Source organism: Felis catus, chromosome A1 (assembly GCF_018350175.1).
Source record: "Felis catus isolate Fca126 chromosome A1, F.catus_Fca126_mat1.0, whole genome shotgun sequence".
Classification (NCBI taxonomy): Eukaryota; Metazoa; Chordata; class Mammalia; order Carnivora; family Felidae; genus Felis; species Felis catus.
Window position 1 is genome coordinate 159,837,328 of NC_058368.1, and position 14,813 is coordinate 159,852,140.

Genomic DNA, 14,813 nt, shown 5'->3' on the forward strand with positions numbered 1-14,813 from the left:
AGAGGTTCCATTTTTAAAATTTACAATTTACCTGAATTCTTTACCTTAACCATCATATGTGCTGATGGTTCAAGACAGCTGTCTTACATCTTTATATAGAGGGAAAAAAGGCATAGCAAATTCTCACCCTTTTAAAAGTAAAAGTAGGTCTTGGATCCTTTATGTTATTACTCAATTTAAACAATGATCCTCCAAAATAAAAAAGAGATCTTGAGGGACTTCAATAATATTTAACTACAGAAGCTATTTTTATTAACCACATGTAGAAAGTAGCATTTCTCCTAGCATTATTTTATAAATATTCCGTTTCTTACCAATATTATTATAATTACTATTAATATTTAAAATAGTGTAATTTATTAGCAATAATAATAATTCTCAAACATGATGAGTACATAAAGGAATTATCAAATTGAGAATCAGTCCAAAACTAGAGAAGAATTTCAACTAAATATGCAAGAAAACCAAAACAAGAAATACTAGGAAACAGATTCATATGCTACTTGATATTTGAGATGACTCCCCCAATTTGCAAAAGGAAAAAATGAGAAATATCAAAAGTAAACAAGCTATGACCTTAACAACTGGAGAGTTGGATGTATACATTAGCTGAACATTTTAAAAGCTGAAGTTCCATCACATTTAAGTGGAAAATCAGAAGGTGGTGCAAATACACATTGCATCATCAGAAGGTCTTTTAACAGCACAGAAATGGTAAGTCGATTTTACTAAAAAGTGATTTCTTGTGCCTTTTCTATTCCCATCTTTGGTTTATTTTGGTTGGTATGAGAAAAAAAAAGGAAGATTAAAGTGAGGTAAGAGAAAAAAAAGTCGTGGAGCATTGAACAAGATAGAATTTTGGGAGAAAAAAAGCCATGTCCTTTTACTAATGGAACATCCAAGGTCCAATCAGAAATATAATCAGTTTTAGCTTGTATGAATGGGACCATGGGCAGGGGTGACTAATACAAATGAAAGCAACCAAATTAGATAAGTTCAAAATATTTTTCCACCACTATTGTTTAAAGAACTTTTTTCCCCCAGTGAAGGTATACTAAAGAGTTTTCTTTAGTGGATGATTTTTTAAAGTGTGCATTGCTATGAAAGCTAAGTAATTCTGAAATTTTTATGAAATTGAAGAAGCAAGAGATTTTTAGGTCAAGAATTAATACTTCATTATGAAATTTCACCCTCTTTTGTTTTGGTTTCAGAAAAGATTCCACAGAAAACAAACAGCTAAGGTTGCCCAGAGGGAGAACTAAGGCTCCGTGTTCCAAAGTGGGTAGTGAATCGAAAATCCTGGAAAGTATCATGAAGCTAGAGAAAAGGTATTGATTTAATGAACGCATGTACATGATGATTGACAAGTTAGCATCCAGGTTCACTGCCCAATATTTATGGGAAGGAGTGGGGAGAAGGGGATTCTGGCAGCTTGTGCCTACTATTTCTGTAATGTCCAAAACAACCTTAGCAAGGGAGTGAGCAAGGACTGGGTCTGCATTAGGAAACATTCTCTGGGTTCGTGAGGCTTGCTTTGAACTCTTTTTCACCACTATGTGTCAGCTTGTCTTTGTGTTGGTGGAAGGAAAAGGAAAAAGAAAAACATAAGACTGGCCTTTAGGTTCTAAATCAAAGCTCTATGCTGCTGATTGTTGGTGTGGCTTTTCAAAGGCAAAGCGAGTGGGGGACATTAAAATTCCTTGTTTCTATGGACCAGGAGCTGAGATGCTTTTTAGTTTTTTGGTTTGGGTTTTATTATTATTATTATTATTATTATTATTATTCTAAGTAGCGAGGATTTTTCAATGTATCTTACATTTACCTTAAAATATCCCTAATATTTGTTTTTCAATTTGATTGGCACTTTGACAGGAAAAAGCAAGGTGAGAAAACTCTTTAAAAGGGAACCTAAACAGAGTGTGAGGAGGCTTCCCTTGTCACGTGATTTAAGAACCAGAGGGACCATTGCCCCTAACACAGTTTCTTGATAGTGACCCCAAGGTTCAAAGACATTAGATCAGTCGCCCAAGACTCCCACTCAGAAAGTCATGACAGGACCCTCCTCCTTGGATTTTCACTCTGTCCTCTTTATACTGCCCTATGCTGCCTCTAGCGTTAGATCAGGAAACTTTAAGGGATATTGAGGACAGGAGAATAGAAGAAAGCTGGAGAGGGTCAAAGGTACTTAAGTGATTTACCTAAGTCAAGATGCTTGAACTTTTGCCTGGACAAGAAGAGGCAGCCTGCTCGTGCCAGGCAGTGAACGCACAGAGCAATAGCTAGCGCTGAATACCTCTGATGCTCATTTTCAACATTGGAAGATCAGCCTAGGGAAAGAAAGCTAATCGCTTCCCTCTTGCCCTCCACACCTTCTACTGGGATTCAAGTAACTGTCCTTCCTCAAACATCTTTGTGGGCTTGTTCTCTATAACACACGTCCTCACCTGTGTCTTAGGTGCCTCTTTAAATTCTCCGTCCCCTCACAATTCGCAAATCATTATCCTGGGCATTCGTAAGCTGTAAACTTTGCCACTTTGGCACCTCAGGTGGACAGGAAAGATCTCTAGATTCCTTATTTCAGCGAAAGTCCAGAGGGCCGTTCCTGCCACTACCCCAACGCCTTACACCAACCCCCGCCCCCGCCCCCGCCCCCACACATACCCACTATTTATACACGCTAGGAAGACCCTCAGAGATCATTTATGGAGAAGAAGGGGTGCATTTTTGTGGCTGCTGGTGCACAGTTACCGAAAATCCTGGAAAGGCGGGCGCGGGACCGCATCCGTGCCTGTGCCGAGGCGCGGAGCGGGAACAGCCTGCACGTGTCCGCTGCCGCCCGGCCCCGAGACGGCTGGCACGATCGCCAACCGGGAATCGGTTGGTGCCGAGGGTGGGCAAAGGCAACACGACCCGGTGGAGGGCGGCGCGGAGGGTGGCGCTGGCGGCATGAAAGGCGTCTTTGTGCGGGACTTGGGGTGAGGAGGCGGTGAGAATGGCGAGAGCTGAGCCCGGACCTGGAGGCTGGGGCTCGGGGACGCCGCCACCCGCCACTCCTCAGCCGCGCTGGAAAGATCCGGGTAGTGCCGGCAGGGGGCGATGTGACGCCGGAGGGGGTGAGGTGAGGGCCCCCGGGTTTGGTCTTCTTTGAGACCTGAGGGGAGAGAGAGACGCTTGGAGAAAGCGGGACGGAATTGAGAGATTTGTCTCCCCGCCCCCTCCCCTAGGTGGCGGAGAGATCGCGCTGGCTGGGAGGGTGCAGCCCCTCTCCGGGCGCTGCCCCTCTCCGGGCGCTCACTCCGCAGTCTAGGAGGCGAGAGAGCGGCCCCCGAGGCGGAGCCTCCCTCCTGCCCCCGGGTATCGCTGCCCCCACCTGGGGGGGGAGAGGCGAGCGCCGCGCTGCCCTCCCTCTGCGCCCCCGCCGCGTGGCTTGCGGCTTATTTTCCCAGCTGGCAAGCGTCGCGCTGCAGACAAGGGAATGCCTGTGGTGAGTTGTTTATTTTGTCGAAGTTTGCGGTGGGCCAGGGGGACGTGGGGGGCGAGCGGCAGGCAGCAGCCGGGACTATTTTGTTTAGGTCTTGCTCCACCTGTGTGGTATAAATCTGCCAGCCTCAGGGCGGCAGGGGGCCAGGGTGAGAAAACCCCAGGGCTCCAAAAGGCCTCTTTTTGCCACTTGCAGACCCAGAACTACATTTGATTTTCCACTCCTGGAATCGGCTAGATCCTAGCTTACACTACGCCCCATACCTCTAATCACTGCTTCACGTACCCGCTGCGGACAGGGCTTGCGCTGTAAAGGACGGTCAGCGCCCATGGCCCAGGGACAGCTGGCCGTAGAAGTTCTTCCCGGGTACCCTTCCCCATTTCTTGAGGATAGGAGAGCTGTTTGATAGGAGGGGCGCTCTTCAAACTAGTGGGAACTTGTTTGGGCTACTTATGGCACGAAGTCCGTTCAGGCGTGTCGGGTCTACTAGTACCGCAAACAGATCCAGGTTGGCCAGAGTTTCCCAGACTTGAGGCTGGGGGTCGGTAAGCGCTTGGCTCCCAGGGGAGCCCAGAGGAATCCCCCAGGGCTGATGATGACAGTCACCACCGCGGCTGCGTTTGCCTGGAAGAAAAGCCTAAATACATTAGCGAGCTGGTAAAGCTTTTAAGGCCTTCTCCGGAGTGAGTGGCTGGCTAATGAGAGGTTAATTTTGTTTGGAAGGGAAGGCTGCGCTGGTTTCCTGAGATAAATGGACAGGAAGCGCATTACCTCCGCGCGCTGGCAAGCGGCTACCAAATGCTTTTTGCACCTGCCGCTTTGAGCGGTGCGATCCGCTGCAGAGCCCGCAGGGATCGTGGGGGCCGGTTGTGTACGCTCGGGTGATGAGCCCCACTCAGGCCCCGGGCCCTCTCCTTCCGGGGGCGCAGCGCTCACGCCAGGCTCTGGGGTCTTCTCTCACACCCAGGTCCTGCGTGCTCAGGAGCTCAGGGGCCCCCTGATCCCGCCAAGCCCCCTCCAGGAGCGGAAGGGTTAAGAATGATGTAAGTACAATCCACTAGCTGCTTTCTGCTGGGCTGTGGGACTCAGGGCTATTTTAGCCCCGGCTTTGCGTCCACCCCGGACTGGGGAGCAGCGAGGGGGCCTTTACTCTAGAATGGGTTGAACAAATCGCTACCCTGGTAGCTCCTCTGTCCTAGGTGATCTGTTAAGCAGAGAGACCCTCATGTTAGATTTATGGAAATGGAGATATATTAATGGGAATAGTTAAGACATCATGTATGGGTTCAGGAAAATAAACCTGTAATGCTTATTTAGAACCCATTAATGTTGCTGGCATGTGTTTTAATTCTGTCCATTCGCACGTTCATACCATGGGATGTTTTGCTGTGACCCCTAATTGTGCTGTTCTGGTCTCATCTTTTCTTCCTGAAAAAGATGAAGGGAGAAAGACTAGAGATGGCAAGGAATAGGGTGCGTTTGTGAGTTGTGCGAGCTGTCACTTCACGATTTTTTTTTCCTGATTAAAATGTAAAACTTTTATAAGTCATTGATTTTACGGGGGGGGGGGGATAACCAGATTTTTCTTTGTGTAATCTTAAAATTCTCCTAACTTGCAGCATTCGAGCTGGAGGAGTGGATGCGCTATAAGCGACCATTCACCACGCTCTTACTTTCCAAGCAATTCGGGGGATCTTGCTAACCAGAGTCCTAATTAACCCTGCGAGTGTGTCAACTGACCTTAAGTCTTGAAAACAGGAACCATCTTGCGGTTTAATTGTGAAAATTAACATTTTACTCTAGCCGGCTGAACACTTATGTGGTAATAAAAAATGAATTGTTAGGCGTATAAATCTTGAGCTTGTCAAATTTTACAACAGATGAGCAATAAAGCACCTTAGAAAAAATGAAGTTTTCCCTCTAAAGAACAGTTCCATTCCGATGCCGAATTTGTGGTGACTCGAGGACGCCCTCTGTTGATAAGATAGTTTAGAGCAGTGTGTGTCTAAGGAACAGGATATGGAGGTGGGGAAAGGGGAGGCTGGGGGCAGGGTGGAATCATAGCAAGTAATGACAGCGAAAAGACCCCAACTAAACTTAATTTGATCCCTAAATTTTGGTTATGTGTTCTGAAGTATGGTGAATAAATTGCCATGCTTTTTTCATAAAGGTCAAATTAAATCTTGGGTTAAGGGAAAAGAACCATCTTACTGTTAGTAGTCTTTGTTGGCAACATACTTTGCAAAGCTGTTCACATTTGATTACTTTAAAAAAAAAAAAGATGTTGACCAGTATTTCATTAACTTTAGTTCTTTGATTTATGTAGTAATTGCAAGGGAGTAAATTTTTAGTCCCATAGTATTTACTCCATAATATTATCTAAAAATCGTATCAGATAACTCCTCCTGCAAAAAAAGTCATTTCTCCAGGCCACTCTGAAGCTATTATTAAGCATATTATGGATATACACAAGGCTTGGATTATATCTTGGGCAGTGAAAGGTGTGTTTACCACTTGAGTCATCATAGTATGTAATAAGTAAGTAATGAAAAGTTACAGTAAAAATAGATAGGCATTCTTCTTTAGGGACCTAGTGGTTTGTACAGTTCATAATGTGTCTAATGAGTAAGCCGGAGTGATATAAGGTTTGCCCTCAATTATCCTAGTCCATTGATTAGCACATTGTAACATGTGGAATATTAACGTGTCCGTGGTTGATACGAAATTACCAATTAGAGATTATGAGTAGCGAGCGGGTAGAATTGCAAGCTACAATTTGACTATAAGTGAATTTAAAATGGCAGCCCTGAGCCCTTTGGAGGAAAGGCAAAGGCAAGGGCAGTCGAAGTAACTCCGAGCCTTTGAAGCCATCTTTTAGATTAGATACCACTTCACACCTACTGATAACAGATTGGAACCTATCATCAACCTCACAACATGCTTTCCTGTGTCTCCACTTGCCAACCTCTTTTGTGGCACACAGTTGGGGTTTCTTCCTCATTTTTGGATCCATCCAAGTGGCAAAAGTAGAAACCGATCTGCCATTAAATTAATATACTAAGACCACGAAAATTTGTGGAAAAGCCACCGAGCAACAAGAAATGATGGCATAATTACTCTACACTGCATTAAAAACTCACTATCCTCATTAATCTAATTACACTGTAACAGAACACGTTGAAGTTCGCCCACTCTCAGACTCCTCCCCGCTGCTTTCAGGAAGGGAAATGTCAGAGGAACAATAACGCCAGAGCCTCGAACAGCTGCTAGCGAATTCCACCGGGAGCTGGTGGGTACCTTCCCAGCCCATCCGATCTGTTCCGGACCGCAAGTTACAATCGGATTTCCAACGCGGTGGGGTGCTAGTTTTACCAAACGTCCGGAAAGGGCTCGGAACACGGTTCCGCAGAGGTGATTGGCTGCGAAGAGACCTGCCGCCAGGCGCCTGGTAAAAGCGCCCACTTCCTCTCAGGAGCAGGAGCTGGAGCGGGAGTGACAGAGTGGGGGTGACTTAAAACACATACGCACACAACACCTTAAAGGGAAGCCGAACCCAATCACATTAATTAAAAGGGAAGTCAAAGGCCGCTTCCTTTGTAACGCCGGCAAGAGGGAGTAGCCGTTGCCAATTTCTGTAGGACAGGAGGAAACAGTAAATCGCGGAAAGGGGTGAAGGGAATAGAAGAGGAGGGAGCGCGAAGGAGGTTGGGCCCGGGCGCGACGGACAGGACTCTCAACAGGCGGACGCGGAACTCAAATTACAATGAGCAATCTGAGGGTGGGAGCAGGAGCAGGGGCGGGCGCTTTGTCCCCTGCGAGTGGCCAGCTGAGCCCAGTGGACCAGCGCTTGCAGCCAATGGGGCGAGAGGGAGGGGCTAGGTCGGGGGTGGAGACGACGCGGATTGGCGTGCGTGAGGAGGGCGGGGCGGCAGTGCAAGGCTGAGATTGATTGACCGCGGGGTCGCGGCACAGAGATATCCGGGCTGCAGGCGGCTGCTCGCTAGGGCTGGGCGCGCCTCCAGTGGGTCCACGCCCGCTGAACCCACGCTGGCCGGGACCAGGGCGCCCGCGCTTTGGGGGCCGGGCTCGGCACTAAGCTCACCGTCTTTGTGTCTTTTCTCCCGCCCCCTCTGCCCCGCCTGCCGCCGCGATGCCGCTGCGCCCCGTTGCCGCCGCCGCCGCCGCCTCGCTCCGCCCGCGGCGCGCTTTTCGCTGCGGCGGTGGCGGCGGCCCGTATCCGACGCGGGCCTGAAGGAGGAAGAAGAGAAAGCGAGGCACGTCCCCCGGTCCATGCCGCAGCCACGGCCCCGAACCCGCCACGGCGCCCGTGCCGCCGCCCTCGCCGGAGCCCACGAGACCTGCATGGACGGGCATGGGCTTGAGAGCAGCACCTTCCTGCGCCGCCGCCGCCGCCTCCGCCGCTGCCGCCGGGGCTGAGCAGCGCCACCGCCCCCAGCTCTGCCCGCCGCCCCTGGCGTTGCTGCTGCTGCTGCTGCTCAGCCTCGGGCTGCTCCACGCAGGTATGAGGCGCGCGCGCGAGGGTAACCAGCTGCAGGTCCAAGTGCTTTGTTCCCAAACACTCCGGCTCCCGAAGGCACACGTTGGGGCAGAAGGGCGGCGTGGCGTGGTGAGACGGTAGAGGCCTCATGGGCTCCAGCCCTGCACCTCTGCCGGGCTCACGGCGCAGCGGCAGGAACGCACCCGCAGGTCGTGCGGCGCGCCCAGGGCGCAGAGGAGAGGCCTCCTCCCCCTCCCTCTCGCGTTTCCCCGCCTTCGGCTCGGACCGTTGATAAATCTTCCCAACAGTCGTTTATCGAAGATTTAGCGGGCGGGGGCGGTGGGGGCTGCGCCCCCGAGACAAACGTTCCGGATGCTTTATTGCTCGCTGCATTGGTGTTTACTGAAAGTCAGGCTGGGATCAGGTTTCCACCGCCGCCGCCCCCTTCGAAGCGAGACAAGGAGCCTTGTGCTGCTTCTCTGGAGTTGGGGGTGGCGACGAGGGGAAGAAATCGCACCAGATGTAAAGATTTTCACCGGAATTTGAAAACCTGGGGGGTTAATCTCGAAGTAACTTAAACGTCTTTAAACAGGGATTTCTTCGTATTTGCCAAAACTGCTTTTAGTTCAGCTTTCAACCTCTGTGGAAAAACTGGTGCTTTGTGGTTAAGCCGCGTGTTTTCGGGTTCCCGGAGGGGTTGACACATCTCCCTGCTTTCTGGAGGTCGGCGCTTCCCCTGTGGAAGCGGAGTGAGTTCTCTGTCCTTAGCCAGGTAGACCTACAGATGAGCCTTCTAGCAGGTGATAGTTATTTTTGTTGTGAAATAAGTTTCACTAATACAGTGTTATGTCGTTTGTATCTCAAGGGAGGGGGTATCTAGGATGCTCTTTATAAATAAGTGCTACGTCTAGGAGTTTATCTAAAAAATTTCTTTAGTGCCAAATTGATGCTAAATTCTCTTAATTGGAGAACTAGAGCATTAGATGAGTTTTCCTTTGAGATCTTTTTGTCCTGTATTTTATGACAGCAGTCTCAACGCTGTGATCTGGAGAATCGTGAACTGTAATGCCACCCAACTGTGTGGAGTAGTATTTATTTATTAAGTCATACCAGCCTTTCTAAAAATCTGGGAGGTCTTTTAAGTAATGGAAAAAAAAAATGTGGCATTTGAGGAGACTTAATTTACTTTTGGTAACTTTGCATTGTGATGGAACAGCTGCATTTTAACACTCACTTGGGGAAACATAGAGTGTAATAGTAAGTTTTACAATGATTAAGGCTTTAAATGACTGACTTTAGAACCTTAGAAAATAATGTCAATCTGCTTATGGTTCCAAGAAAATTTTCATGATGTGTCAAAAGTTACATTCATAAGTGTTTTGTGTGAAGAATATATGTTCATAATGTCAAAGTGTAGGTTTCTTGAAATGGAAATTGAAGTACTGGGTAGGACTGTGTGTCCCTCTTGACTGCTTGGAATATTGTTTCCCTTAGTTGCCAGAGAGTTCTATTACAGAACTGGAATGTGGTCCTTGAAGATTTTTCTGGCCAATAATGAAAGCCCTAAGAAGTTGTTTTAATGTTTTTGAAAATTAAGGTGCCTTATTTCAAAAACTTGGAATGTGAAACTCCTCTCAGTATCTTAATGTGCCCTCACTTGAAGTCACTGTTATATTCTACCTAGAGTTTCTGTGGTGAGTGATATCTCTGGACAACTTGTTGGGGTTGGGTGATTAATTTGGTTATCGAAGAAAGGGCTCCTTTTGAGACATAGCTTTGAAGCATTTTTCTCTTGATCATACAAGGATTGTTTCTCAGAGAAGGGAGCCTAGCCGAGTGCTCTTTGCAGATGGGCTACCATATGTTTTATGCCTGGATCCATATAATTTGCCACAGCACCCCATATGTCCCTGCATTTTACTCAATTCAGCTTCAACATATCTTATTTCTTTTATTATAAACTGGTGATTGTGTGGCAAGTTCACACGTGCAGTCCTGGCATCAAGGAAATGGGTCTTGAATGGTGAAGTCTTTGAATCATTAACCAGAGCTGTAGACCCACAAATCCTTTAGCACTTTCATTAACTGGAATGAAAATAGTACCACACCAATCATAGATGACCTGACTCCAAAAATGAAGAGATCTGTAACTGCAGGTTTTGATTTCTGCCCTTAGGAAATGAAAAAAGAACTTTTATACTTTGCTCCCTACCTCCCCCCCCATCCCCCACTTTTAGCAAATCTCTACAATTCCTGAATGGAGATCCAATATGGGAGTTACTTGCTTACTCATACACTTCATGGCCTTGTTGGCTACATCCTTGAGATTGTTTCTGCTCTGCATTTTCTTGGCATTTTGACAGGAAGCTTACTTTACCTCCTATAACAGGCAAAGTGTGCACTGTCATTATAAATTCATGAAGCCTGGATATTTCTGGGTGTATGCTGCAAATTAGTCATTATATGGGAGCCTGCAGTGGGGCTGAAACTGCTGACCCAGATGCACTCTCTAGTTAGCCCTCCTCTTTCCCATCATCTCTATTTGAAAGGCTGTTAGAAACCTCATCCCAAACAAAAGAACCCAAGGAGTTCTGTTTTATGTGTCATTTCTCAAAAGAATCAGCACCTGCCTGCTATAAAAAAGGGAAGGGGGGGAGGGCGGCCTGCGGGAGGAAGGAAGAAGGAGGTGGGAATCTAAATTCTTTTCTGAACAGTTGCATTTGCATTTCATGCTCTTACTTTGGAATATTTTATGACTATTTGAAATAATTATAAGTAAATGTATGCTCGGATAGATTTTATAGGCCATAAAAAGAACAAATAGGCACTGGAAGTTTAGCGGAAAGTTCTTGTGCTGTCATTTACATTGTAGTCCAGGAGCTCTTCATTATTGAGTGATCTTGGTCCAGCTTTCATTGCCTTGCTTTCTGCTTGCTATGACTCTGATTTAAAAAGAAAAACATAATTGATACAGTAGTTGCTTAAGTCTTTAAGCCATCAGCTACTGTTGTGTGAGACTCAGGAATGTGGAGGAGATGTGATATGAGGAAGGAAAACGGGATTTGAGGAAAGGCATTGCGCCCTGGGCTTTGCTCTACCCATTTGTGATCCAGCCAGGACAAGGCCTGTAGTTTCCCTTTGTCCTGAATTTCCTAACTGTAAAATGGCTTTAATGCTTTTGGGGTTGATTGGGTTTTTTTGAGTAAAAACAGTTGAAAATGACTTGACTTCATCTATTTTGGAGAGAGGAAATGTATAAATACAGGAGCTTTTTATCAACTCTGGAATGAGTAAACATGAAATATGCCAAACACATGAAGGTGTGCTTGTGATTTTTTTTTTTTTTTTGAGTGTGATTTAGTGATAGCTGTAAGTCCATAGCTCCAAAGTATTAAAATACTGGGTTTTTTTTGTTTTTTTTTTTTTTAATTCAGGTTAAAGTAAATGCCCTATCTAGACTACATTTTTCTCTTCTTGGTCTTTGAAATTTAAAAACGGTGGGGAGGTGGCTTGAGAGGTTGTCATCTTGCAGTATTTTCTGCTGAATTCAAGCTAGAAACAGATTACAGGCTGTTTCATTCAGGCTTAAAAGTACTTTAATACTGAAAAGATTAAAGTATCTTTCTGGAATGTTACTAGGGTTAGTTTTAAGTCTTCATCAGATGAAGTCCTAAATCTTGATAGTATCCTGAAGTTTGTGTCCACGTCTTAAAATAATTATATACTTAATGATACTCTTTCCCCCCCCCCCCCACATCTAGAATAGGAATTGTAAAATATTTTATGCCTGTAAAAGATCACGAAGTTCTTTTTAGAACAGTCTCCTCATTTCTCAGCTGAGGTACCTAAGACTTGAAAGGATTGAAACTTCCTCCAGTGCAACGACCTAAAAAGAATGTGGAAGTAACACAAAATATGTCTTAGTTAGTTTCTATAAAACTTGAGGTGGATGATTAAGAAAAGTACTTTCCTTTTCAGTAATTGTAGAGTTCCCACTTTAAGGACCAGAATATTAAACTGTTTGGCACATACAACTGACCTAGTATTGGCAATTCTTACATATTTTTATGCTTTGAGAGGTTTTTATTTTTTTATATGAGAAGCTAGTGGCAAAACATCATTTGAAAACTGTGAAATAGTAGGGCAGTAGTAGGTGGTTTTTCATTACTTCATTTTAACTTTGCTTAAATCATTAGGTATATTGGAACTGTCGACCTAAGGAAAAAAGTCATTTATATATGTTCTAAGAATTCTGTGTGCTATGTTTCCTTGGTTCTGATAAAACACAGTTGGTGCAGTCATCTGCCTGTGCAGCATGATTTCAGTGTGGTGTCCTTTTTGATTCAGTGTACCCTTCCTGATGAGCTGCTTGGGATCTGGGATCCAATGGTGACGGGTGTTAAGGGAGAAGTAAATCTGCAGCTTGGTTAAACGATCAACTTTATTTGTTTATTTATTTTAACATTTATTCATTTTTGAGAGAGAGAGACAGCACGAGTGGGGGAGGAGCAGAGAAGAAAGGGAGACACAGAATCCAAAGCAGGCTCCAGGCTCTGAGCTGTCAGCACAGAGCCCGATGCAGGGCTCAAACTCAGGGGCTAGAACTCCCTGACCGTGAGATCATGACCTGAGCCAAAGTCGAATGCTCAACTGACTGAGTCACTCTGGTGCCCCTTGACTTTATTTTTTTAAGAGAACATTTACACTTTGTAGCATCCAGGAGATTGTAGGTTTATATACAGTTTGTCAATAAACATCCTTAAGGAAATGCAGAATAACTTAGTACCTGGATTTTCTCTTGATATTCTTATCCTATAGCTGTACTAGAATCAAGTAAAGGTGTTTTAACTAATGCTATAAATTTAGGGATCCCTACGTAAGGTGTGGAACCTTAATCATGGTTTTGTGCTTTCCAAAGCGAATGAGTTATACACTTAGCAAAATCAAAACAAAGTTCACATCTTTAACTTGGCCTTAGAGCAGAGGAATCTTGCTCAAAATCTATAAACAATAGCAAAGTGATCAAATACTCCGTTTAATTTTAACATGAGAATACTGGGCTCAGACTCATGTTCCCTCATAGAGGTTCACGATTTAAAGTTTTAAGGTAACTGATTGCGTGCAGTTTTTCTCCCAGTGGCTTAATTTGTGAGGGAAAAAGAAGCACAATGCAACCCTAGTTCTGAAGGCTTTCTTAAAATAGGAGTGTATGGAATAGAACAAACTGTTCCCAAAGGACAGTGTCATTTTCTCATGTAGCTCAGGAAGTTATGAAGCGTTTAAAAAACGTTTGGTGTTATCTTTTTTCTCATAGGTGACTGCCAACAGCCGGCCCAATGTCGAATCCAGAAATGTACCACGGACTTTGTGTCCCTCACTTCACACCTGAACTCTGCCATTGATGGCTTTGACTCTGAGTTTTGCAAGGCCCTGCGTGCCTATGCTGGCTGCACCCAGCGAACTTCAAAAGCCTGCCGTGGTAACCTGGTGTACCATTCTGCTGTGTTGGGTATCAGTGACCTCATGAGCCAGAGGAACTGTTCTAAGGATGGACCCACATCCTCTACCAACCCCGAAGTGACCCATGACCCTTGTAACTATCACAGCCATGCAGGAGCCAGAGAACACAGGGGAGGGGACCTGAGCCCTCCCAGTTACCTTTTTTGTGGCTTGTTCGGAGATCCTCACCTTAGAACTTTCAAGGATCACTTTCAGACATGCAAAGTGGAAGGAGCCTGGCCACTCATAGATAATAATTATCTTTCAGTTCAAGTGACGAATGTGCCCGTGGTCCCTGGATCCAGTGCTACTGCTACAAATAAGGCAAGTATACTTTTTTCTTTCTTATAACTTGCAGATGTTTGATTCTTCAGACAATTTTTGAAGTATGATACAAAAGACAGTTTAAAAGGAACTTTTTCTTGTTCTTGGCATGCAATTAACAGGGTGAATGAAAGATTAAATGAAAATCATTTAGTAAAGAATTTCTCTGGAATTCTAGGCTTATGTAAAATGTGGGTCTTAGTACAACTAAGCAGTGATATGCAAAAAACAAAAAACACCGAAGTTGAGTTCTCTATGGAAAAGGCAGGCCTGTTTGATGGGAAAATGTATACTTTTTTTTTTTTTTCTGTGAAGTCTTTTGACTGTGTCTCTTGCTGAAGAAATCCATGTTCCTATTTATCAGATGACCAAAGTGGGTGTTCCAAGTAAAGAAAGCTATCAAACCTGGGGCAATAACCCATCGGGAAACATATTTTATTGGAAATTTGGAAGCTATAGTAAAATGTAATGGCTATAAGCCAGCTTCCCAGTGGCAAAGCCACAATTGTGTTTTAGTTATTAATGTTGCCGTGACCAAGGAATTTTAGAATTGGCTATTGTGGAGCAGTGATGTATAATCCCTGTTGTAATCTCAGGATAACATTTTAATTAAGCTGGGGGGAAAACTGACAAAATTAAGTTAAGCTTACCCTGCGTAGCTGCCCTTGTCTGCATTTGTGTGTGTGTGTGTGTGTGTGTGTGTGTGTGTGTGTGTGTACTTGCGTTAAAGAAGCTAATGCCAAATAGAGATCATTTGAACCAACTTTAAGGCACCACAGTGCAACTAGGTGAAGGGCTATGAACTGGATTCCCAGTTGGCAGTCAGTGCTAATTCAGGCATTAGTAAGTAAATACAGAGGTCAAAAAAGGTTTTCCAGAAAAAAAGACTGTCCCAAATAACCAGCTCCTTCCCTGTCTCTCCCAACTACAAAATCACACATACAGGCTATCTCATCTTGTTCATTTTCCTTTATCTGTTCATCAGTTGGTTTGGTCTGAAAGATAATTGAC

General features: G+C 45.1%; 1 protein-coding gene across 5 annotated transcripts in view; it reads left to right on the plus strand.

The window, feature by feature from the left end:
• Positions 1–1,291: 1,291 nt before the first annotated feature.
• The window catches only part of RGMB (repulsive guidance molecule BMP co-receptor b), a 31,255-nt gene continuing 17,733 nt past the window's right edge, over positions 1,292–14,813 (plus strand). Inside the window, exons 1-5 of one of the 5 annotated variants that reach the window (XM_045033998.1) lie at positions 1,314–1,328; positions 4,449–4,524; positions 5,101–6,770; positions 7,736–8,001; positions 13,294–13,802. In XM_045033998.1, coding sequence (XP_044889933.1) covers positions 7,854–8,001; positions 13,294–13,802 — 657 coding nt within the window. In that variant the 5' untranslated portion in view covers positions 1,314–1,328; positions 4,449–4,524; positions 5,101–6,770; positions 7,736–7,853. Of the gene's footprint in view, positions 1,329–3,211; positions 3,485–4,448; positions 4,525–5,100; positions 6,771–7,735; positions 8,002–8,317; positions 8,780–13,293; positions 13,803–14,813 lie in introns of those variants that run through there. The other 4 variants (XM_045033993.1, XM_003981183.4, XM_045033992.1 and 1 more) reach the window with 4 other exon arrangements.